The following is a 26,842-nucleotide window of genomic DNA, read 5'->3' on the forward strand; positions in this document are numbered from 1 at the left end:
TATCTGAGGCTGGATAAAATTAGGCTAAATAAAATAAGATTATCTATCTCTTAGTTCCTTCCAAATTCCTACTAGGACAAGGAAGCTCTTTATTTAGAAAGGAGAGACTCTGGAAGCCCAATTTCTATTCTAATAGCACGTCTCCACTACAGGTGCACCTGAACATCTAGTTTTGCTCAGCAGTCACCACTAAACCTCCCTCATTTACAAGGACTCTGTCATCAAGGATGCTTTATGACACAGCCTTGCCATTTCTCTTGGCAGACCCACACCCTGCATGTTTCTTCTTGGCACTGACAGCAATGTCATTAATGTAACATTTGACTCTGGGGCTTTCATCAATTTTAAAATTTCAGGCCATCAGCGGGGTACTTGGTGCAGTCTCAATGAATCACATTCTGTACATAATGCAGAATAGCTGATGGTTGGTGAAATGTTCAGTTACTTGAGGTTTACTTTCCTCAGAGCACACTACCTCTATCACCCACAAATGCTGCTTTACCAGTCAATGTTCCTAAACATTACTGTTGACACAGCCAGTTCATGGAAGAATGTGTCTGATTTTATATTTTTTTTGTACAGCAATACAATAGACAAGAAAACCTTTAGTCCTAAAATAATGTAAAGAATATTTGAAATCTGTTCCCCCAATGGTTTTCAGTTTAAGAAATGGAGCCTTTAATCTCAAATCTGCCACAGAAACTGATGGTGGAAAAATAATGCTGTATTGAAATTTGCTCTAGATGTGCTGTTAGAGAAGGTGCGCTGCTCAGCCACAATGACATAATGTAGCAGAGCTCATATGGTGTCGTTTTTCAGAAATCGAAAAGTAATTGTTGTCTTTCCAGCACTTATGCAAACATGAAGTGAAAGGGACCAAATAAGGATTTTTTTAGAAAGCCAGCTAGACTTAGGCATTCTACATGGTTTGGGTAGATTTTAAATAACAATTAAGTGAGGAGCTTCCAGAAAGTTAAAAGGCTAAGGACGATCCTGAAATGGGTATAAAGGTGAATCACATGAATCCAATCATGATTCCACATTATCCAGCCCAGGTAAGACAGCTGTACGCTTGAAACCTCAATGTAATGATGAACACGAATTTAACAGTGTGGATGCACAAGTATCTTGGTCAAACACTGCATTATCTGTTTATCTCCACAGTAAATTTTTTTCAAAAATGGTGCAAAGTTATTGAAATTAATAGGCAGTAGCTGAACTTATCTGCTCCTCCTGTTGTTATTTTATGATGCATAAGGTACAGCTTAAGTGCCTATTTTTACATTAGGACCATGTTTGTTGGAAGACACTTTATTTTTAATGCGCTTCAGCAGCACTGCGGTTCAAGTCTTCCTCTACGATCAAAAGGACAGACAAGACTCTTTTCCTCACATAAATGAGGAGAGCGCAAAGGACATTATTTTATGTTTGTTATAAAGTTTAGCTTTAAAATTAGATAAGGTAAAAAAGAATAGAGGAGAAAAAACCCAGTGCTTTCCTAAACATTTAAGGCAAACGTGATTTCCTAGTTTCAAGGTTAAATGACATTTGGTAATGTGGAATACAGTAATTGGATTTATATACATATCCAAGGAACACATGTTAAACAGGTAAACCAATCCAGTCAAACTGGCTAATTTTGGAGAAAATTAGGGATTCATGCTGTGCAGAGAAAGGGAAGAGAGAAGTTAAATAAAATGCACATGCTTCTGCTGTGTTGCCAGAATAAGCCACAGTAGTTAAATCATACTCAGTCAGACTTTCATTGCATTTTCAAGTCTCATATTGTCAGCATTACGAGACAGCTGTATTGAATTAGTAATGCTGTGAGCATGCACAGATTTTCAGAACTCAGATTTAGCTGGGTCTCAGCTGAGAGCTATCATCTTAAACTAGCTACAAGAAATAATTCTGCTTATTAAACATATAGCCTTGACAAATCTATCAGTGATCCAAAGCATTTCTATGAATGGCTCAGTCTGCACACTAGAAAGTGCCAGAAATCCAATGAAAACACATTTAATATATAGAATTATGTTTAGGTAATTGGACAGATCTGATTTTGCAAAAGCCTTCATGGAAAAAGTATCAAACTGCACAAAGGACCCATTCCCTTTCACAAAGTTTCAGCAAAATATCATTTGATTTTGCAAATGTTACTTCAATTGCTGGTAAAACAAAGCAAAAAGAAAACAAACCAAGCCCTACCATGTACTTTTTGCAAATTAGGAAACAATGAAAGGGTTCAAAATTGCCCTTTAAAAAAAAACAAGCTTAGACTACTGAACTAATTTCTATTCAAATACATACCACTAGGAATTTCTCTGCTCCTCCCCCATGCTGTATGCAGTCATCTTTAAAAACCCAAATGCACGTATCCTTTCCCTGAAAATTCCCTCAGGATGCCATGACTTAAGCTGTAGTTTAATTAGCTGGGAGGGATAGTTAAAAACGTAGGGGGCTGCTTTCTACTTAGGGATCACATTTGTTGTACAGCTGGCCAAGAGCCAGGAAAAGATCTGTAAGATGGTTTTCCTTAGTTTCAGAGAAACAAGAACTCAAGTTTAAAAGGTTAGTAGTGAGTGTGAAACAACAGAAAAAGAACATTTTAGAAATCAATACCACCAGTTCCACCTTCATCTGCGGTCTGTTGTTCTGTAGGAGAAGAAGGTTGGTAAGCTAAGTCACAAGGTCAAATAGCAAACAATGCAAGTTAACAAAAAAAAAAAGGGGAAACTGGATATCATAATGATAGCTTGTATCAAAGCACTTTCAAACATGTTCTAAATAAACACTTAAAAGTCAACACTCAAGCTGATAGAAGACACTACTAAAACACACTCAGTACAATTCCACCAATCCAGAAGATAGGCTGAATTGAAGCTTTTTGTTTTATTCTTAGACAATAACTTATGTTAAGTTACTTATTGGCAGAGTCTTCCAGTTAGCCAGTGCATGAAAAGATCCCTTCCACCACAATCCTGATTTGCTGGTCTGATTTCACAATGTTTACAAGCAGAAACAGTTAACTGTGTGAAATAGGAAGCAATGTGAGCTCAAATTAAAGAGCGTTAAAATGTATCACCTGATCTAGAACAGAACCTGCTCTCTGAGAAGCTCAGATACTGCCCACTGCATCTTCTTACTCATTACTGGTCATTCAAATAATCAGTTAGCATTCTGTAACTCTAAAGGTGTGTTTAAAACATTTTAGATGTAATACTACAGTACAACTGGGGTTTTTTTGTTCTGTTTATTATCAGTCTTAGAACACTATTACATGTACTGCATTTGAAGGACTCAATTATTTTAACATTATCCATTACAATTCCCCTTATCTGATGGTTGGGGCAGGCAATGCAGTGCTGCCAGGTGTTGTATTTCCCATGTGGCTCCTCTCCAGCTCTTTCCAAAGTCAAAAATAGCTCTGCGTCTGAGCAGCATTTCTGGGCAAGTACAGATATGAATCTTTCCCCAAGAGCTACCTGTAGATCCTGTTGTAAGATCCAAGACAGAAAAGGATGCCCAGGTCCCTGTGAATAGTGCTGCACCTGCCAGTGTTCATACGTAATATTCTGTGATTTTTGCTATGCTAGAAAAGGTGCTACTTACCTGTTTTACTCTCTGAATCTGGAGTTACAGACCCTCCCCATGACCATCTCTTCTGTCGTGTTTCCAGTCGCTGATTCCGTTCCAAGGTACGATGCAAAGCTGCTTCATAGCGCTCCTATCATCAAACAACACCTCTATGAAGCTATATAATTATAAAGCACAGCTATGCCAGAATAAAAAGTATAGATTTTTTCCCCCCCAGTATGATTTAAAATCTGTTTTACCTATGCTGCCTGATAACAAGCTTTTGTTATAAAAACTACCATGCAAAGAATGTTAAGGGCAATTAATGGTTTCAAAACACTGCAGACATGATTAGGATGAGCTAAAGCACAGATAATCTATTCTACTCTTTACTTAAAATAGCCACCAAACAGATTTCCTATTCAGTAAACAGCACTACTTATTTTCTAAATAGGGATAACCCCAAACTGAGCAAAAATAATTGCTTACCCTTTAAACTATTTATATTCTGAAGTTATTTCTAAAATATGCTAAAAATTCTCCACTATAAAATACCAAATATAAGGTTATTTGTGTTTTCAGAGAACTACACAAACACTGACCCAGGTCTTAACAGGTACTGGCATTAATAGAGATACGATGACACCAGAAATAGCAAGACATGAAGGCAAAACTGCAAAAAAGACCAATCAACTCCAGACCTCAGTAACCGCTGCTACCAGGACAAAGATGACTGAAAGAAGCTTTCTCTTCCGTCTCCAGGACTAGTAACTGCTACTGTGGGAACTTCAGCTCTTGCGCATAAAGATGAACTATAACCATGCTAGACTGTTTCTTCTCCATAATCAGCCAGGTTTCCATACATGTGTCAACAACAGATTTCTCTTCTGGAATAGTCATATCCCAAGCGATCTTTTGAAGCAGTATTTACTGCTGATACATTGCAGTAAGATGCCAGAGGGACTCATTATCCAAACATTTCTCTCTCTTGAGGACACAAGACTTTCACCTTCTTTCAACACCATTTCACAACACAAACTAAAAAAGTCATAGTGCGTAACAGACAAAGTAAACTTGGAAGGAAGGGTGGAAGGATAAAATTAAAGATAAAAGATAAATTTTGTCTGAAATATAAAGCTTAGCTTCCCCTCTGTTAAAGAAACCTGAACTAGAGTTTACCTAAGGCATGGAAGTACCCAGACGTTATGTAATCTGTAGATGATATTTCCATGGAGGTATCTGCAGTGTGGTAGCTCTGCAAAGTCATAGTTAAAGCCATAGGCTTCACTTTACAAACAACAGAAAATCAGCTTAAGACATCAACATAAGTTGCACAGCTGTACAGAATAACTGAGTAACTGTGAGAAGACAGGTATCTCAACCCTAGCCACGGCTAGTTGTCTTCAAGACTCTCTTAGGCAGAGGACCACTTATTTTTCCACAGTATTTGCTCTTGTGCTGCTGCTTCTACTTTATCTAGGGAAGGTGATTAACTAAATGAGACTTGGCTGAAGTACTAAACAAGAATGTTGGATTCTATGTATTTTTTTATGCAATTCTATCTACTAAATTTACAAGAGTAGATGATATCTGGCTGGCAAATATTGCCCTAAGATAGCTTAGCTTCTTTAAAAGTGATTATTTTCTAATGTCAGAGTACAAAAGTCAAGATCTGTTTTCACTTTCTGGTTGAAAACAAAGTTTACTGGTCAAGTGCACACTATTTTCCCACCTGCCGATTCTTCATGTATAACTCTCTGTGTACAAGGTCATCTTCCTCCAGGGACCAAGTAAAAGACAAGGTTAACACCAATCAAACACTCATCAACTAGTCCTTGTCTTCCTTGATTATTCACGCCAGTGGCCACTTAAAACATATCCATCATCCTCAAAATTACATGAATAAACGTACTACAGGCTTAGGGGCAACACCTCTCGAAGCATAAGGGATGCTTTTTGCTTAAAGTAGTTGCTTAAAGAGATGATACTGCACTGGACTGCAGTCAAGGCCCACCCAAACATTTCTGCTTGTTCTTCAACAATGTAAACTATTCCATGAAGTTCAAATGGAATATCAATCTGAACACACCCAGAAGCTGATTACAGATAACTGAACACCAGTGTCAAATACTGCCAGTCAAAAAGGGTAAAAAAAAAAGATGCATTGCTAGAACAATGTAAGAATGGCTGGACTCCAAGGGAACAGCCAGCCAGGCTTACATGCTCTTCATCAATGACCCACAGCAAGTTCTTACAACTTATGAAAGTTTATGAAAGCATGTGCGTGTCATGCTTTTACTGCTAACACCCTGGAAATGAACCCTTTCAGAACATGCATCACATTTAATACGCACTAGCAGACCTACTCTTCAAAGGGGATGACATAACTTTATATATTTATTTCTACTTTCAGCTTCTGTCAATCTTGCCACAAACTCTGCAACTCAGATACTGCCCTGCTGGTCCATGTGCAGTCAAAGCAAAGGCAAAGAGTCAAGTCAGAACAGTCAATACACAGCTCAAAGCAGCAAATAGTAACTAAACAGATAACATTATCAATGGCACAACATATAGTAACAAACTGTCATTTAGAAGAACTGAAAGAATGTGAGCCTCTTAGGCCACAGTGGGGCTCCCAGGAAGCAAGACACAGAATTAGCAAGACACAGAATTAAGGGAAGTAAGTCTAAGACCCGTCACCCATGCTGACTTACAAACAGAATCTACAAAGGGCACTGAAAGGACTCTAGAAATCTAGGAATATGGAGTGGAGTTTTTGCTCATGTGAAAAATAACCAGTGGCCAAACAGCTCCTAAAGTCCTGAGTGCCTCGGGGATAGTTAAAGCTAAGCCTGGGATGAGGAAGGATATATATATATGTGTCTATATAGCCCACTTTACAGATGTGGAAAATATTTTTATGTTCTAATACATTCAACATTTCTGTAACTTTCTATTTCACACCAGTTCAGGGCACGGTAATGTAGGAAAACAATGTAGGAGTTTCTTCAAAACTATAGAACTTTGACGTGTAGTACCTTTTCCTCCTCTATTTTTTGTTTTCTCTTTTCTTCTACTGCTGCCCTCCGTTGTTCCTCTTTCTGCTTCTGTTCTTTTAGCTTTCTCTGCCTTTCTTCTAACTGTTTTTCATACTGGAGTTTTGCTTTTCTCTCCTTTTCAAGGATTTGTGTCTCTTTGGCAGCTGTACATTTTTAAGGAAAAATTAAAATCAAACTTAATTATTCATTGAGATTACAATGCAACTTACAGGCAAGAAACTACCAAGCAAAATTATCACCAGTTAAAGCTAAAACATAGCGCAAGATTAGCTTGCAGTGCTGGACGACACTGCACATGATGACAGAGGTGTCTTTAATTTGGTCCCCAGGTTGGGCAGGAATTAGAACCTTTCCTGCCACTAGACTTTACTGTCTAGAAAGGAATGTCAGGATATGCATGTACCCTATGTTAAGCATATACTTTTCTTGCTGTCATAATAGCGAAGTCTTTATAAGTAGTAAGTTGAGTATCAAAGGGCAGAATTTTCTATGTTGCAATTTTCGTTTTTCTAGAACAAGATATAACAAAAATATTTAAAGCACCGAGTGACAAGATGGGAAGACCCCATAGTTATTGTATCCGAGTTCAAAATAGTTATCTCGCTATTCTCCGCAGCCTCCACCTAGGAACGGCTGTGCGCAGATTAACAGGAAGCTCCAAGTCCCGTGACAAAAAGCTACTGGTTGAATACACAGTGGAAGCATTTTCTGTGGCTAGACAGATGAAATGAACCGAGAGACCAGATAATTATACCAACAATGCACAGGCAGTATCTACATAAGGCCCCCAAAATACTTCTGAATTTATGTGTCCTAGTCCTATCCTCTCTCCATGTTAGGATAACACAATCATTCCCGTTCCTGTGTGGTTTTGCTTTTATGTTAAGAAACAAACATACAGGCCAGAGACGCACCACTCCTCACGAGCTGGGAGACCAAGAACTAGGACTGCAGGGCATACTGTGACCCTTTCATCTCCTGCTGCACATACATGCACTGATTCATGTCACAAAGAGCATAAAGCTGAGCAAGAGCTTTATGCTCTTCTCTAGGTCTCAGATTCTGCTAAGATAAAGCATATACTGCTGACACTTCAATCCAGGAAACGTTTCAGTGTGCTAGAAAACAAGGGAAGCAGTGTTTAAGGCAATCAAGCCATTCAACTAGCTAAATCTTTTTTTGTTTTCTCTGAATCACTGCTCCCCAAACCTCAGTCTTCAGGGCTATGGGAAACAGTTCTAAGCTAAAAGTTACTGTTTCAGAAGTGTTTTTGTTAAGGCTTTCAGTGAGAAACTGGCTAAATTTGCTTGGTGGTCACTAAGAAATGGAAGGTCAGAAGTGACATACAGCTTCAAGAAGCTAAAAATCTCTGGAATGTTTTCCTCTCAAATCCAATACTTCTCCACTGAGGTTCACAGATGGTCACTGATACAAGACCAAGAGCAGACCTTGTCTCTTGTCCCCAGCAAGCTGCAAAAAGTGACTGAATAAGGAGTAAGACAAACATGTATGACAAACATTTTAGGAAATTGTATTTTAAATGAAAATACCATGTTGCTTTTCCCGCTCTTCTCTACGCTCCCTGGCCAGTCTTTGTCTTTCTTCTGTTCTCAGAGTGGAACCATCTATCACTGTCAAAAGAAAAATTGAAGACCCATAACTGTCAGTTATTTAGAACATTCAGATTTAAATAAAAAAGTCAAAAGTCTTTACTATCAAAAGGACACTGGAACTTCTTGAGAGATACGCATACCACCAAAGCACTGCACATTCTACATAGAGATTAAAGATGTCATCTGAAAAATTCATAGGAAGCTGAATACCCTCCTTTTTTCCCTTTCCATTCCCTCACAACAACCAATCCACTATTTTTAATAGGTGCAGCAGAAAGCAGACACAAGAGTAAAAGGCCCAATGTGTACAGTCAAAAGAAGGCCTGAGAAGAAGTCAGACATGTGAGAACATACCCTTACTCCAAATTCAGCTCTGCTCCTCATTCTTGTACATATTAAGTCCTATGATCAAGAATTACAGGAACCTAGGAAAACCCAATCTGAGAACAGATAGTTCATCCGCTATGACAAATTCAAAGAGCTGTAGGATAGCTAGTTTGCCGGCTAAGCAGAACCAAGACTGCTTAAGTCTTTGTAGGTATAAAAACTTGAATTTCAGCAAGAAGTGAACTGGTAACCTGACCAGAGCACAAAAAAAATCATTTCTTTGTTGTCATGCCCTGCTGAAAAGATAGGCAACTTCACCAACCAAATGAGTGAGTCAAGAGCAAAAGTCTGTCATCAAACCCAGACCTTCAATGAATCTATGAACCATCTACCAGGTGCTTTATGCTCTGATGCCTCCTGAAGAAAGAGAACCAAACTTCTTCTCAAAAGATGTTTTATTCATTCCCTACTAACTCTCCCTTGTGAACCTAGTACTTAATTAAGACCAATGACCAATAATTATACCTGGTTTCGTTGCTGTCTTTATATTTATTGAGGTCTGGACTGCAATAGGGCTAACGCCACTTTGGCTTCTTCTTTCTTCTGCTATGGCTTGGGCTGCAGCAACTGTGAGAAAGAATCATTTCATATTAAGGCAAGCTCTACAACCAAAACTCATGAAATAAATATCTAAAATAAATACATAAAACTCTAGTTGAGGTTTTATTAAATAACTAACTTGGGACTGCTCAACTTGTAAGAAGAAAAACTTGCCGAATGAGACTTCAGACCTGGCACAGCTTTTCTTTGCAAAAACAACAGTTACAAAACCTTATGTTTTAAAATGTATAGCAAAGGACTATAAAGTTTCAAAAACAAACAAACAAACAAACAACCCACCAGACTTATTAAAGAACTTTTCTATGAAGAAAAACAATATTTAGCAAAGTCATGAGTCTGACTTACACTTAATAATAAAAACTCTTTGCTACTGCACGTGCATTTGCGGGCTGAACACATATATGTAATAGTTGATTAGCACTGATGGAATCATATTCTGATGAGACCCAAGCAGGGAAAGGTTTATGAAGACCTTTCATTATTTCATGACATGAAACAGAAAGTGGATTAGCTGCATGAAAGTAAACCATTAAGGGATGCTTACAATGTACTTCTAAAACTGGATCTTAAAAAAAAAAAAAATTTTAATTATAAATTAGACTCCAAAACAGTAATTTTAGCATTTGTGCAGAGACCCATTTACCTTATTCAAGTTACACCAAGGTGAGTACAGTGAACTGCAGGGCTACAACTCCCAGCTAACCATGCAGTAATGAAATGCTAGCAACATTAATTTCGCTAAATAACAAAACCCATTAAGAAATTGGGGAGACTAATTAACTGTATCACTTTCCACAGATTTTCTTTATTTTGGTATCAACTTTCACTTTAACTAATCACCTTTTAATGTGTGAAGGTGAAGTGTTACAGGGAAAGCAGGCAGGGCAACCTGTAAGACAGCATCACCCCATTTCACTGCACAGCTTTGAACAGGAGTGTCCTTACAGCAGTGACACCTTGTTCTCACCCTGGCTGACAGATACGGGGAGATCAACTTGGTTCTTAGAGAAAAGCCCAGCTTCGGGGGAGGCAAGAGAACACACCATGCAATCAACCAAACACGAGAAAGCAGAAGTCGACGCCTGTTTTAAACAGAAAAGGCAACCCACAAAAGTTAACGCATAACGTGTCATGATTTCAACCATGAAGCGAAGGACGAATAGTAGAATTTGGTGTTACATTTTAAAAAAAGAGAAGACGACAGCTTTGCCAATGATCTCAGGCTTCCCTTTAATAGAGTAGTGCAGAATGCAAAGGAGGAAGGAAGAGCCTCTCTCTTCTCCATGCATTGCCATGACAACTAGTTGTGTCATGGTAATAACCCTCCCTAAGGCTGTGCCCAAGAACAATCACCTCGAAGTGTTTAATCCCATGTGATGTCAGTGATAAACGCTGATTACAATACTTATTCAGCAACTCTAAATTGTCACCCGCAGCTGTTGCCATGTCTTGAATTAATTTTTCATTGCAGCACCAAACAAAAGTCTTCCTCGGTTCCATCTCATACATCTCTGAGGCTCTTTTCAAACAAGTCAGAGACCAGATATCCCGCCACACGGTAAGATTACCAACTGGCAAAGAGAACAGCTAAAGAAGGCCTCACTGTAATTTCACTATGTAGACCGAAAGTCAGTCAAAAAGCTGATTTTGCAGACAGTTGCACATCATGCCGGTGGGACATCTAGCCCAAAAATTCACCAAGCGGAGAACAACAAAATTATATATTCTCAACACAATTAGATGTGAAAACAGCCTGAGGAAAACCAGTCTACTGCAGGTTTTTCTGAGAGCAAAAATATACAGCCAGGGCATTGATATGCAATGACACCTTTGTAGATCACAAAGCTGAAAGAACATAAGCTTCTTCAAATACCAAATATTTAAAGTTGAGACAAATACAGAAACCCAGTTGCATCTTTTCTTCAGTCTCCATCAGCAAGGGAGGAGAGACAGGAGGTGTACAGGCAGACTGAGCCAATTCAGCCCAGCCCAGCTAAGAAATGAGCCCAACAGAATAAATTCACCCTACACCTACACCAGGTTTAGTTAAGACCAACACTGGAATTTTGCCTCAACTCTCACAGTGTAAACATCCAAATTTCTGTAACAAAGTTACAGTAAGAAGCAAGCTGCAATTTAAACAGGTACAATATTCATCTTATTTTACTTGCAGAAGTATTTTATTATCAGAAATCTTGCTGAACAAACCAGTCATAATGGATGTAGGAGATTATGTATTTATTTATTCATTTAAAAATAAACAAACACTTGAATAATGTTCATGATTAGAAGGCATTCATTTAAAAAAAATGTGTCATATCTGCAAAGCAATTAGTCAGTTCATCTAAATTAAGGTTGCAAAAAATTGCTTGAGGTTCTATAGAACAGGAAAGTGGGTTACAGAAACAGTACAGCTTGCAAAGGACACAGAGGTGAAAGAAGTCTAGAAATACTTAGCCAAAGGATTTTGCATGTCAGGGTTTTTTTTTTGTATGTCAGTTAAAATATTTATGTTCACTGCTCCAATGCTTCATTATTTGCATAGAAACAATGTGCTTACAAATTTGAAAACAGCAGATATAAAGGCACTAGGAGTGTACCTTCGTGATACACAGAAGCAATCCATTTAACTAACAGAAAGTAAGAATTAAAAGTAAACTGGGGATTTGAACAAAAGATTATTAAAAGGGGAACAGCCATCACATTAGATACATCCCCAAGATGCGTGAGCTCAATTTCACCAAGTCTCAGCTCAACAGACAGGTTTTACAGCCCTTGCCAATTTTATGGTAAATTTACAATATGTGATTTTCAAAATCCACATTCTACTACAGTAAAAGAAGATGAATTGCATACTGTTGCACTCTGCAACCTTTCAAAAAATACAGATTTTATTTTGCTTTAATATGATAAAAGAAATCTTAATTTTTAATACATTCAAATATTCTTTGGCACAGATGCCTACAATTTTTTTGCCTAGTTTTCCATAATGAATGTAGCAGTCTGCTATGGAGCAAAGCTTCACTGAAAAGAATTTTCCACAAAACCTAACTATCTCTGTCAAATAAGCCTAACACTTCTGTAATTAACCAGGATACCCCAGAACAGGAAACCAGTTAACAACCATTCCACTACAACCTGTGTCACGTGCTCTGTTACTGGGGGGTGCCTTCATGGACATATTCAGCAAAGTTCCTGGAGAAGAAAAATTCGCTCGGAGGTAAATTAAATCTCATTTCTATTCTGAGCTTCCCCTCCCACAGTAGTCACTAAAGGCTTTCACAACTATAATTTGTGATCAGCATAATGCGTGTGCTTATTTTACAGTAGTCTACCTTTAAATATTTCAGCTAAAATTAATAAAAGTACGGGCCACACATGTGGCCAATAATAATATTTGCATTCGTGCATAATAAAATAGGGCTATTTGGAACATAAAAAGGTTAGGTAACTTGGGAAGCAGTTTTCCTTCTGCACCCTCCTCACCGTTTAGCACCATGTGTCTGGCCAAGCGCATCATGGATAAACCAACCCAATGGAAGCACCAGGGACTGGCCGCTGTGGGAGGCAACGTGTCAGATAAAGCCAACTCTCCCAGTTTCACCTTCCAGCTCACGGTACTGCTAGCCGTGCAGGTACAGTGGCACCTCCCTGGCACTGAGCATGACGGCACTTCCCTTCACTGATCAGGTTTCCCATATGCCCTGAAGAAACCGGTGCTAAAAATAAAACTTTATTTCTATTTCAATCCTTGCACTGAGTTAATACCCTTGGCCCTTGCCAAGACTGTCAAAGGACCCAGACAGTTGCTGTTCTTAGTAAACCTCATTAGGGACTGAACCGGCTCCATCCCTTCACCTAGCGAGGTTTAGGGCTTCCACCCCATCGCCTCTCCCGCTGTCTTTGACCCAGCCGGACGCTGCCCCACTCTTCCCGTCCCGTGCTGAACCAGAAAAGAGAGCACAAAGTGCTACCTTGCACAGAAATCCTTCTCATTCTTATGATTTAATGACTCATGATGCAAACCAAACAAACAAAAAAAAAAAATATGAGACTACGTCTTTGAAATGAAAGGTAGGAGGTCTCCTGAATGCTAAGTATTGTTAGGAACCAAACTGTTTTCGAGCAAGTTTAAAGCAGGTAACAAGAAGCCAATAAGCAATCCATAAAACAGAACAAATTTGAACTTCCCAGCAAATATCTCTGATTTTATAGCAAACTGTGTCAAATCTGCAAGATGCCATTCCTGTCTTGCTCTGCTACAGGCAGCTACTGTTTGTCTAGCTGCTAGTAATCCTCTTCAGTAACAGTGTTCAGATCCTATTTCTTTTAATAATTTTTGTACATGTTTTCAGGAAAGCAGGGGGAAGTCAGCATTCAAGTTTGAGATTTCTGCGTATTGTCTTTAAGCTGATTTCCACTCATTAATTAACACAGGTTAAGACAAATGGATGCAAGATCATATAGTGAGATGGTTTCAAAATCAAGTATTGGTTTCATACTACTACTCCTTGTTTAAAGGAGGATGCTCCCTCACACAAACAGGTGGACAACACGGAAAGCTTCTAATGAGGAACAGAAGAGACTTTCTGTACACATTCCTTTTTTCCCTTCCTTCCCCCTTCTTTCTGTCTTTCCCCGTTGATCCTCGTGTCCCATCTTTGGGCTGCAAGGACTGACAGGCTCCACAACCAAACACGTGAGCCTCCCAGTAGGCACCTTCTGACAGACCAGCTGGAAGGCAGATGGTTCTCCTGTTTTGTCTGGGCAGTCACCAGATGGGAAGCACACAGATCTCCAGAAAGCAGTGCACGCCGTCTCTCAGCTTCAGCAGGCCAGGCCAGAAGAGCTTCCTGTTGTCTTATCCTTATTCCAGACTCTATTTGCACACTTCCATTGCATATTTATTCCCTGCTTGGGATACCTGTTTTATTACCCTTAAGTGCCTTCCTCCCCTTAAGCCCATTTCTGCAGCTAATTCTGTACAACAATCTGGTTTTCTTCCCAATGTTCAAGGCAGTTTAGGATGATTTCTTCAGTTCATTACAAGTACCAGTCCAACTGGAAAACTGTTTGCCACAAGCATTCCTCTGTAATATGAATTAGCAGGTCCACAAGTATTTGAGATGTATTTGCAAGAACGTAAGTTTTTACTTATCCTTAAACATCCATACTCAAGATTAAGAGCTAGAAACGTTAAAAAATCGCATCATTAACAAAATGCTACTTATTTCTTCTAAGCAAACTACAAAGATAATGGCTGAAGCAATTGCAAAGACATGTTACTGTATCTGTTCAGCCTAGAGCATGCTCAGAGAGGCACCAGGAAGGTTGCTAGAGTAATTTCTGCATTGATCTCTGTACACTTCTCCCTAGGGGAAGCACACAGTCTAAACCAAACTTGAACGTAATATAAGCACAGACCAAGGAATCAAAATTTGTCCTTAAAAGAACTGGCAGCCATCTTCCAAAACTTTCTACAGTTAGAGATGCTACCCCGCTGTCCAACAGCCATGAGATGAGTACCATCCTTAGTCCAAACACTAGTGATACATACTGTGAACATATCTCCTACAGAGGTCCTACTGATTCCTGCTGTTGCTCATACTCTTATGTTAACCTTGCTCAAACTGCCCAACCAAGAGTTAGGCTTCTCTCTACCTAATGGAAAAAGCAACTGCCAGCACAACGCTTAAAGAAGACAGAGAGATGTCACCAACTCTTACAGAAGCCACCATAAGGTTGGTAAGAAGCACTGTCTGTACTGTGCACACAGGGCTGACAAGCTAAATCTACTCCCTTCTTTGGAAAAGAGACCCAGCTTCACAGTTTGGGGTTCTTTATTAGTAAGGTATGCTATTACCACTTGAAAGAAATTAAACTGAACCACAGCAGATACTCTGCTCTCACTCACCAGCTTTCTGCTGCCTTCACTTTGCCACTCTCTTCCTCCCCACGGCTATTCCTCATCTTTCCAAAGCACCGTCAAGAGGCTTTGCATTCAGCATGATCCACTTGTCACTTTTTTTTTTTTTTTTAAAAAAGAACACAATCTTTCACTCTCTCTTTTGATAAATGATTTGTACAAAAAGGCCGTCCAAAGGGGACACTTCTCCAAGTCACACATTCCCGACTCTCTGCAAGCTTTAATGCAAGTCAGATCATTTCCCTGCTGTACCTGGCATTAGTTATTAATCAGTTTATTGCATTGTGCTTACCAAGATTATTTGCACAATGATGTCCCTTTAGAGCTGATCCTTCCTACATAAAGGATATACAAGCCTTACCATCTCAACTGTGTTCTTTAGCAAACGGCCACACATTGCTGCTGTTCTCTGCTGTCTAGAAGACAGCCTTAATAAGACACAGCCACAGGGAAGCCAGAGGTTTGGAAAGGTTGGAACGCTCATTATGTTTCCCAGTGAAAGAGCAAGGCACTAAGGTATTTATACTCTTTGTAAAATTCTCCACCAGAATACATTAAGGTTGCATTTTAGATGTAAAGAGAATATTTCTACACAAAGTTTCTGTGGGTTGGCAACTACAAACTCTTCTCACCAACTGCAAAACAAACAAAAATTGCTTTCATCCACCTTGAGTGACTTCTTTTAAGGATATATTAGACATTGACTGCAATGATGATGCAATGAACTGTGACTAAAAGTCCCTTGGTGAACCTTGCCAAGTGTAACAGAAATCAGTATTTACCTGTTTCTCCATAGTGGAAATTCCAAAATATCCTAATAGCCTGGAGTAAAATGAAAGCAGTTTATATAAAAAATATGCCCCTACATCATTTCAAGTGGATTTACTGTGAAATGTACCAGTTATGTGACGTAACTTAAATGCTTATATATAGGTGTGTACAGATTAAACACTCCAAACCTGACAGAATTAGACAAGGGTTTTACAGCTACAGGATGAAAAAGGTAAAATGGTGGAGTTTCAAACACAGAGTGGAAGATTATTAGTACCCACTCTGCTGTACAGATCATTTTCTTTCTTTGCTAACACTTTCCAATGCCTCAGGCTCCTGGAGTACATTAGGAAAAAAAAAATTTTTAACATGTTTTATGCCTCACATTGGACTGGCTTAACAGAGCAGTCCCACTTCTAACATGCACTGAGCAGTTTAGTTCCTACCATAATTCTAGCTCAAGCGTCAGCAAAAGCTAGACAGACAGAAATCAGCTAGCCCTGCTTTACTCCTCCAATTGTGGAAGCTGCCTTAAACTGACTCCGGTTCACACTCCTGCACAGCCACAGCAAAAAGCAACTTCAAGACAAACTTTTGCTCTCTTCTCCTCTTTCACATCTGTTTTCCGCATTGTATTATTTCTTTCTCTTATATTGCACTATCCCTAACACTGGAAATCAGCTAACTTCTATCTGCTACTTCCCCCTTCCTGAGCAGTCTGGTTTCTTTTGCTTGCTTGAAGCATGTTCCTGTAAATGCTTTTGTCCTCTTCTTTTCAGGCTGGCGATTGTTTAATACACTCAGCCCAAACAGCGCCAGCAAAGAACACAAGTCACAACTAACTTGAGACAAACCCCGTGAAAACACCATTTTGAGCTTTCTTTAGATGGCAGGATAATAGCTCCTTTACATGACAGCAGTGAAAACTACTGCGTTTGCCTTTTACACTTGACAAAGCCTTCTTCCTCCAGCTCCAGGAAGCTTCATGCTTGCAGACTCTTGTCCTACTGGGGGACTTCAACCACCCCAGCATTTGCTGGAAAAGCAACGTGGCGAGCTGCAGGCAATCCAGGAGATTCCTAGAATTCACTGAGGATAACTTCCTAAGCCAGGTAACAGACACCCCTACCCAAGGGGATGCAATACTGGACCTGATGGTCACCAGTGCAACTGAGCTCATTGGCGACGTCAAGACTGGGGGCAGCCTGGGCTGCAGTGATCATGCACCAGTGGAGTTCTCACTCCTAAGGGATATGGGAAAAGCGAGGAGTATAGTCAGGACCCTGAATTTTAGAAAAGCAAAATTCCAGCTCTTCAAGGAGTTAGTCAGAAAGACCCCCTGGGAAACGGTCCTCAGGGACAGGGGAACGGAACAGAGCTGGCAGATCTGTAAGGACTCCTTCCACAGAGCGCAAGAGCTCTCAGTCCCCAGGTGTAAGAAATCAGGCAAGGAAGGGAAGAGACCAGCATGGCTGAGTCGAGACATGCTGGTCAAACTAAAGAGCAAGAGGGAACTCCACAGGCAGTGGAAGCAGGGACAGGTGTCCTGGGAAGAGTACAGGGAAGCTGCCTGGTTGTGTAGGGATGGGGTCAGGAAGGCCAAGGCGTGGCTGGAGCTGAATTTGGGAAGCGATGCAAAGAATAACAAGGGCTTCTACAGGTATGTCAACCAGAAAAGGAAGGTTAAAGCAAGCATACTCCCCCGATGAACAAGAATGGCGACCCTGTATCAACAGACGAGGAGAAAGCAGAGGTACTCAACAACTTCTTTGCCTCAGTCTTCACTGGCAACCTCTCTCCTCACCCCTCCCAAGTCGATGGACCGCAAGACCAGGGGGGTAAAGCCCCTCCCACTGTAAGGGAAGATCAGGTTTGTGACCACCTAAGGAACCTGAACGTACATAAGTCTATGGGACCTGATGAGATACATCCCAGAGTCCTGAGGGAATTGGCTGATGTAGCTGCCAAGCCACTCTCCATGATACTTGAAAAGTCATGGCAGTCAGCTGAAGACCCTGGTGACTGGAAGAAGGAAGGAAGGAGGACCCTGGGAACTACCGATTTGTTGGCTTCACCTTTGTGCCTGGGAACATCATGGAACAGATCCTGTTAGAAGCTATGCTAAAGCACATGGAAGACAGGGAGGTGATTTGAGACAGCCAGCATGGATTCATCAAGATCAAGTCCTGTCTGACCAACCTAGTGGCTTTCTATGAAGGAGTGACTGCATCAGTGGACAAGGGAAGAGCAACGGATGTCATCAATCTGGACTTCTGTACAGCCTTCGACACAGTCCCCCACAACATCCTTCTCTCTAAATTGGGGAGATATGGATTTGATGGGTGGACTGTTTGGTGGATAAGGAATTGGTTGGACAGTTACATCCAGAGGGTAGCGGTCAATCACTCAATGTCCAAATGGAGACTGGTGACAAGTGGTGTCCCTCAGGTGTCTGTACTGGGACCAGTGCTGTTTAATATTTTCATCAATGACACAGGCAGTGGGATTGAACGCATCCTCAGCAAGTCTACAGATGACACCAAGCTCAGTGGTGCAGCTGACACGCCAGAAGGACAAGAGGTCATCCAAATGAGATCTGGACAAGCTGGAGAGGTGAGCCTGTGTGAACCTCACGAAGTTCAACAAGGCCAAGTGCAAGGTCCTGCACTGGGGATGGGGCAACCCCCGATATCAGTACAGGCCGGGGGATGAAGGGATTGAGAGCAGCCCTGGGGAGGAGGACTTTGGGGTACTGGTGGATGAAAAGCTGGACATGAGCCAACAATGTGCGCTCGCAGCCCAGAAAGCCAACCGGATCCTGGGCTGCATCAAAAGCAGCGTGGCCAGCAGGTCGAGGGAGGTGATTCTGCCCCTCTGCTCTGCTCTGGTGAGACCTCACCTGGAGCACTGTGTCCAGCTCTGGGGCCCTCAGCACAAGAAGGACATGGACCTGTTGGAGCGGATCTGGAGGAGGGCCACAAAAATGATCCGAGGGCTGGAGCACCTCTCCTACGAGGACAGGCTGAGAGAGTTGGGGTTGTTCAGCCTGGAGAAGAGCAGGCTGCGGGGAGACCTTATTGTGGCCTTTCAGCACTTCAAGGGGGCCTACAGGAAAGATGGGGACAATCTTTTTAGCAAGGCCTGTTGTGACAGGACAAGGAGTAATGGATTTAAACTAAAGGAGGGTAGATTTAGACTGGACGTTAAGGAAGGAATTTTTTACAATGAGGGTAGTGAAGCACTGGAGCGGGTTGCCCAGAGAGGTAGTGGAGGCCCCATCCCTGGAAACATTCCAGGTCAGGTTGGACGGGGCTCTGAGCAACCTGATCGAGTTAAAGCTGTCCCTGCTCACTGCAGGGGGGCTGGGCTAGATGACCTCTAAAGGTCCCTTCCAACCCAGAGCATACTATGATTCTGTTAATTTCTTATGACAACTAGAGCCCATTCAAACACTGTCTCTGCTTCAGAAAAAGAGGGACTGTGTTGGCATTTACCAAGAGACCAGCCTCCAGACTCAAATCAAATCACTCAATACAGCTGTGCACCAGAACAGTGCTACAAGACACTAACAGGTGTTAAAAACAGTGTGTTTAATGCAGCAAACCCAGTGGCTAAAGCCGAACACAGTGGTACAAAATGTGAAAGGAATTAAACTTCAAGTTTTCTTAAAACTGTATTCTTAACCTAACTAATTAAAAAATGAAAGCTTCCACTACAAGTAATATGAGACCCCAGCAAAGTAATCACGAATCAGTCCCTGCCCCAAAGAGCTTAAAGAATGGGTAAGTGAAAAATGACAAATGGGTGTAAAAAACCAAGCAGGATAAAAGGGCAAAATAAAAAGACTGTATTGCTCCTTAATTCATAAGCTAGTGGCAGAAAGTCTTTCAGAGAAATCTGAAAGTGAGTAAGGCGACACTTGCTGATCTGGTCCGGAGACAACCATCCTCAGTTTTAAATGTCCAGAACACAGCTTACATATCATTGACCAACACTGTGCTGCAAAAATATGTTCCTTTAAGAAATACTCTTGGCAAAACTAAGCAGAGGATAAAATTTCAAATGAATAAATGTGTTCTATTAAATTATATTCTTTAAGTATGAAGATCTCTACAGGATTTTTATATTCTTGTAGCCAATCCCTCTTGGACTTAGAAGAGAAATTTTAACGCTTGGAAGCTTTAAAACACTTGTCCGGAGAGGCGATTTGCAGGACACTATAGTATCTTTGCTCCCTCCCAGAATTCAGGTGGGTACATTTAAACAGCAGAGGGGGTCTGTAAATTAAGAGCCAGTTAAGTACTCATAAAACAGTATTTTAAATCTTCCCTGTGCATTATAAAGGCAAAAAACACTATGAGGAAAGACAGAGGTATTCTGAGCATGGCTAGTAGTAACTGTTTTCTTCAAAGGCAACTTCAGCTGTGGATCCTTCACCTAGAAAGCAGAAGTTCAAAACTGACTGGAAAATGAAAATAGTTTAGAAGAAAACAAATGTCAAGCAACCTGGCCAACCTTTCTTAAAAGCAAATGCTTGTGTCCATTTAAGCACACTGTGAACACCACTGGCATATAGGGTGGATGGCTGAGGCACTATGCAGGGCAGCTGCGGCTTCTCTTTCAAACAAAAACACATCAAGCAACATTTGATTTTTCTTCCATGAATCCCATGCTCCAAACAAGTTAATCACTAGCATCTAGAACAGTTTTAATTATTGGACAGGCATGTGCAAACACATCAATTAAGAATTACCTGGTTGTAAGCTGTGTAATTCGAAGCTAAATGGTGTTAATTTATTTGTGGTGGACCAGGAATTTGAAGTCCCAGGTTTGTTTTTAAAATATTGCAAGTCATCTGATAAGTCATGTTCAGAGAAGTCACTAAAATTGCACGCTTAGAATTCTATTTGTCAGGGTATCCTTTCACAACAGGACTGCAAGCATCTCCAATTATTTAATCAAGTTTAGAGACCGAGACCAGCATTTTATACCCCTATGATTACGACTAACCCAGAGTATTTCTTCCATTTATCTCATAGTAACCCAGTGCCTTTCTTCTTAAGTGTCCTATCACTTTTAAAAACTGAGAATTAATAATAGCATATTAGTCTTTAAATATTCCTATCTGTTTTCTTTTTGAAAAACACATGCGTATAAAGAAGCAGCCCTTAACTCTAATGACATTTTAAGGCTGTGCACAGTTAGGGACAGTACAAGCCAGAGTATCTCCAGACTCTCACCATCAGAGCTGTGATCCTTGCAAGTCATTATTTGTTTAGTACTTCCATCTGAACTGAAGCATGGAATCCAAATTTATATTTTGTAATTTTAATACATGAAGAAATATGTAGGGAATGGAACATTCTGTACAAGAAATTTCAAAAAATATGCTGTATATGCATACAGTTTTGAGTTGGGTGGGTTTTTTTGTTTGTTTGTTTTTGCTTTACAGTAAGGAGGATATCTCTCTTGAAAACATTTGGAGAAATCTCAAGAATTTGAAGTTTTAAATTAGAATAAACCCTTTTTTATAAACCACTTACAACTGGAAGTAATCTTCCAAATGTTAAGCACCTAATACACAGCATACATCTTTATGAATCAGCATGAAATTATCCCTACTCCGTACTATTGCATTTGCATGAACAAGAAAATGAAATTAAGGCTCATAGCCATTACAATTACACTAAGTTCTCAGCCTGACTTGGGAATGTTCTCTCTCACCACTGGGATCTACGTGAAATCCAATTTCTGTGCAGTTCTTCGCATTTATCACCTTGGCACTCTGTAAAGCAGTGTAAATCCTATTTCCATGCAGGGAAAAAAGATGCAGCACAGAAAAACCTTGAAGACCTTCTCCAACGTTATTAGGAGTTTGACAAAACAAGAAACTGAAGCCAGACCTAGTGAACACTAGCTGAACGCCCCAGTCACTGGGTCATCTTTGCTCCACAGATGGAACATGTACAAGTCATTCCTACAAATACCACCAAGTAAGACAACTGAATGCTGAAGATGCTTTTTACTGTAGAGCTGCCATGCTATCAGAAACCTAGCAAAGGAGTAGTTTCTTTGTCTTGCAGCTTTCCAGACAAGTTTTGAAGCCTACCTTTACTCACAACCACTCTGTAAAACCCAAAGGCTTTCAAGGATCCAAATTCAAAAGTAAATTCTCTCTCTCTTCCAGCAAGCAGTTCTGATGCAGAGGTCAATTCATTGGTTGTCTGACTGACAGATGCTTCTGGATCCCACATAATTTTCTCTAGACAGCACTCACCAGCTTCTGTTGTGGGACTTTGCCACCAAGACTGCCAAGGAGTTTGCTAGTACTTCCACGGGTGTTGGTACAAATTTGTGTTCTTAAGTTGCATTTTATAACTATTACCTAGAGACCAGACAAATCTGCACATGTTCCTGACTACTTGCTCGAGCAATGAAGTTTGACTATTAGTTATCCATCCAGCCTTCTTTTCATGCCAATTCTGTGTATATACATTTGGTAAAGAAGTTACCAGGAACTGTGCTCCAGGCAAGACAGACAAAGCCAGCGTCACTTATACAGGGAGAAGCAACTGATTAGACGGAATGAAGCTGTTATTTTACTAGACAACTTCCGACCAAACTGGGCTTGGCCATGCAGGTCATGAGAATTATGCCTGCAGCTAGATTTGTTGAAAAACGCATTTTATTTTTGTCCCATGTCCTGAGACAGGTTTCCCAAAAGATCATGTAGGTCTTGGAAAGAAAAATATACATACAGCACTTTAATACACTGTTTTGAACAACCTTCACAACAGTGATTCAATACACTAACGGAAATGTCCCTGCTCATTGCAGGGGGGTTGGACTAGACGACCTTTAAAGGTCCCTTCCAACCCAAACTATTCTATGATTCTATGAAATCCTAGCAACAGCACAGCCAAGCTCAGGCAAAAGCAAATACACATTCTCTACCGCTGATACTACAAAAGACAGGATAGGAAATTTTAGTATTTCAGTGAAAATGAAGATAAAACAATAAATGTAGGCTACAACAGCTGAAATTGCATGTATTTTTATTCTGATTACCCACACCACTCAAGAAAAACTTCACTTACCGGGAAACGACAAGTAATTGATTATTCCCCTCTTCTCAAATCTTAACAAGCTCAGCAGAGCTTACAGTATTAGAATAGGAGCAAAAATTCCTCTTCATCCCTGAAGGATGACAGCAGCAAGCATGGGTCACAAGAATGGTGTAAGCAACTGCCATTTATGCACTGCTGATTCACAGTGTACAATCACAATTCGCTTCTCATGTTAAGTGATGTTCATGCATCACTGACAGAAATGTTAACTGGCTTCTAGTTGTAGTAGCAAATTCTGCTTTTTGTCACCCACATAGAGGGAGTAAGACTGGACAAGTGCGTAAGGGCAGAAGATTCTTGCAAAGGAATCTTAGAACTGACACAGCAGGCATGATTTGGCCTGCAGAATCTTAATTACAGTTGATACTCAAAGAGAAACACCTTTTCCTTACCTCAATACTAGCTTGCATTGGCAAGAAAAAGATTCTCTTTAAACTTACCACATCAGTACGGAAGTTAGTAACAAGTGGCACCATGAGATTCTATGCTTTCAAGGCCTAAAATAATTAACAAGCACCAATCAGCCAGAGATCAAACTAGTATCAAGAGGCTGGTAACAGAGAGCGGAAGCAGGGAACAAGAACCCGGCAGTGTCCTGTAATAAGGACCCACAAAAGGAACCTATGAAAAAGGAACCTACGCAAAAGGTAACTATACAAAAGGTATATGTACACTGCTTAGTCAGACTACCAGAAAGAGCTGTGGTTTCTCAGCAAGGTGCTGCAAATTTATGTTTACTGTCTTTAAACATGAGATTTCCAACCAGAACTTCACTGGCAAATGACTGAAGGTGCACAGCATTGTATTTGTTTTGCACAGATGTTTGTTCTTCAGATTAAGATGGCGAAGTACATAATTGCCCACAGAGCAGCAGAAACTGGGTGCAAGTTTCTAGTTAGCAGGTATTTTGGAACCGAGAAGCTCCCCACGCAGCCACCTAAGCTTAGAAAAGCAGAATGTTATGTCCCTCTCCCAACCTGCTGAACGGTAGTGTGGGACTGAACGAGGCTCCTCCTGCTGTCTTTTTTTTCTACATCTTCTCCAAACAGCTGCGATATCAGAGTTGGTTGCCGCTCACAACTCCTCCAAACAGCAGCAAATACAGTGGCAATCGCCTTGCAAATTCCACTGTTAACCACTGGACTGCGAGGATGATTTCTAAACATCATTTGCTTTCCCCAGAGAGCGAGGGAGTGCTACTGACAAGAAGTCAGGAGCAGAACTGCAGCGGCCTGTACACTCATAGACAGTATTGCTTCAATTCACATTAGTAATGAGTTCATCTTCTAGCACGTAACTGCTAGAAATACATTCTATGCAAATTGAAGTTTAGATTCTGGTTCAGTGACTTCTGCCCCCTCAGGGAAAAAAAATCCAAGGTCTGGCCTTTCCAGGATCTAGTGAGGGTTTTTGGTTTTTTAACATGATGTGCGTATTAGAACATGTGCGTATCTAAAGGGAGATGGCGCTGCCTGGTTCAAAGAACATTTCACCTCCAATTTTGGGACTAGATCTAGGTCATGACAGCTGTCAGCAAATGTGGGTGCCCGTCTTTAGAAAAACGTAGGAGCCACAGTGTAAGTGCATCCAACACACAGAAGAAAACTCAGCAGTTCTAGCAGGGAGGGTAAGGATCAAATAGACATGGTCTGTGCAGGTGAGAAGCGCTATCTTTTGGCAGACTGTTATCCTTCTGGAGCACTAGATTGTCTTAATTTTGAAGGAGAAATAAAAAGTAATTAAATAATATTTCTTCCGCACAACACACTGAAGAAGAAAGACTGCCAGATGAGAGTTGTGCATTCAGGATCTTCTGCTACCACTCTCCTTTATGTAATTACACAGGCATATTGAAAACAATCAAATGAGAGGCTGTCAGAGTCGGTTTTATACATAGTCCAGGTTAGTTAGTTTAGATCAAACCATGATTCTCTTTCCTTTTTTTTTTTAAGTCTGGGATAAGAAAATGTTTACCTGTGGCTTGCCCACAAAGCTAACATGGAGATGTGCCATGAAATTATACTTGGAACATACATCATGCATGCACAATACTCATTTCGGAGCATGATGTTATTAAGGACCTTCAGTATAAATAGGCACATAAACACACTGGAGGACAAAATGAAAGCACAGTTTCTTTAGCGCTCTTAAGACACCAGTTCAAAAAAGTAACAAAAAAAAAAAACCCCAAACCCAAGGCATTATCAAATCTTGGATTAGGAATCAATGCCACAGACTGTCCCTGCCTTCTGCACTTGGGGCTCGGAGCGGTCATGGGACACATCGCTGGGACAAACCATCTGCAATAGCTGCCAGCCCGAACGCAAGAGCCGCCAGAGAAACCGAGAAGTTCAGCCCGTCACGAAGTGGCGAAAAATGGGCGATTCGTGTAACGACGCGGTCCCGCAGCCGCCTCTGCTGCTGCCTCCAAGCTGCGAGAGGTCCCAAGTCAGCAATTAACGCCTCGGGGTGGGGGGGAAGCCCTCGCCGCAGCCTCGCAGACCCGTCCGGGCCGGCGGGCGGGGAGCGGGGCTGGGGCCGGGCAGCCCCGGCGGCGGGAGGCGGGAGCAGCGCCTCTCCCCCGGCCCGCCGCCAGCCGGACACAAAGCCCGGCGGCCTGCGGCGGCCCCAGGTCCCGCTCCCGCGGCCCCTTCCCCCCCGCCCCGGGCCGGGCGCACGGCGGGCGGTGGGCGAGCGGCGGGACCCGGCCCCAACGGCGGGCCGTGCCCTTGGGCCGCCGGAGCGCGGGGGTCCCCGCACCGCCCCCGCCGGGACAGACCCCCCCCCCGCCCGCGCCTTTCCTTCCCCTCACGGCGCGGGGCCGCGCTGCCCGCTCTCACCCATCTGCTCCCGCAGCCCCTTCAAGGAGGAGGAGGAGGAGGAGGAAGAGCAGGAGGGGGGCGCCGCGCCGCCGCCACCGCCCTCCGCCATCTTCAGCGCCGGGACGCGCGACTGCCGGCCGGGCAGAAGGGGGCCGCGGGAGCGCAGTGCGCAGGCTCCGCGCCGCCCGGCAGCGCCGCCGCGGGGGAGGGCAGGGCAGGGCAGGGCAGGGCAGGGCAGCGCCTCCCGCCCGCCCGGCGCCGGCCCCTCGCAGCGACCGCTCGGGCCGGCCGCTCGCCGGGGCTGGGCCGGGCCGGGCCGGGCAGGGCGGCGGCGGCGGGCGGGGCTTGCCGCGCCCGGGCGTAGCGAGCCCCGGCGCTGCCCCCCGCTCCGGCGGCGTGGCTGGGCCGCAAGCGGCGGTGGCGCGGAAGGCGGCCTCCTCCCCCTCGCTCCATCCCGCCCGGGGCGGCGGGTGGCGAGCACCCGCGGAAAGGGGCGTCGAAGGCGTCAGAAGCGGCCGCTCCGCGGCAGCCGTCGCGGTCCCTCGTGGGCCGGGCCCCGGGCGGGGGCCCAGCATCCCCGGGCACCTCCGCGGGCCCCGGCCCGGCCCGCCGCTGTGGCCCGCGCGAGGCAGAGGTGACAGCCACAGCCGCGGGCCGGCCTGGGCGGCCATTTGTGGCCCCACGGCAACGTTATCCCGCCTTTACCGGTGATGAATCGCCTTCGATAGGGAGCTCTCGAAGGGAGAGCCCTCGGCCAGCTGTCCGGGGCCAGGAGCCATGATGAAGGGCCCCCCTGTGAACTCGCTTTTCCAGCAGAGCCTGGAGCAAAGGGGGAGCGGGGCTGAATTCCCAGACGCGCACCGAGTTTTAGTCTCAGCTTGGGTGGATGAGAGTTGGAGATGGTTTGGCAGCGTTACCTGGCTGTAGCACATGCAGTGTTGGCCTGAAGCAATGGAAAATAACGCACAGCCGGACAAGCTCGCGAGGGTTGTAGCTGCTG

At 42.5% G+C, this 26,842-nt stretch overlaps 1 protein-coding gene across 1 annotated transcript in view; it reads right to left on the minus strand.

Moving 5' to 3' along the window:
* MAP7D3 (MAP7 domain containing 3) overlaps nt 1–26,621 on the minus strand; it is a 47,589-nt gene extending 20,968 nt beyond the window's left edge. Inside the window, exons 1-7 of the mRNA XM_075720800.1 lie at nt 26,548–26,621; nt 25,318–25,445; nt 9,101–9,202; nt 8,186–8,266; nt 6,615–6,778; nt 3,613–3,727; nt 2,623–2,655 (exon numbers count right to left, since the gene is read on the minus strand). Of these exons, the coding sequence (XP_075576915.1) occupies nt 2,623–2,655; nt 3,613–3,727; nt 6,615–6,778; nt 8,186–8,266; nt 9,101–9,202; nt 25,318–25,445; nt 26,548–26,621 (697 nt within the window). The remainder of the gene's footprint in view (nt 1–2,622; nt 2,656–3,612; nt 3,728–6,614; nt 6,779–8,185; nt 8,267–9,100; nt 9,203–25,317; nt 25,446–26,547) is intronic.
* Nucleotides 26,622–26,842: the final 221 nt, after the last annotated feature.

The sequence above is a fragment of the Pelecanus crispus genome, chromosome 13 (genome assembly GCF_030463565.1).
Source record: "Pelecanus crispus isolate bPelCri1 chromosome 13, bPelCri1.pri, whole genome shotgun sequence".
Classification (NCBI taxonomy): Eukaryota; Metazoa; Chordata; class Aves; order Pelecaniformes; family Pelecanidae; genus Pelecanus; species Pelecanus crispus.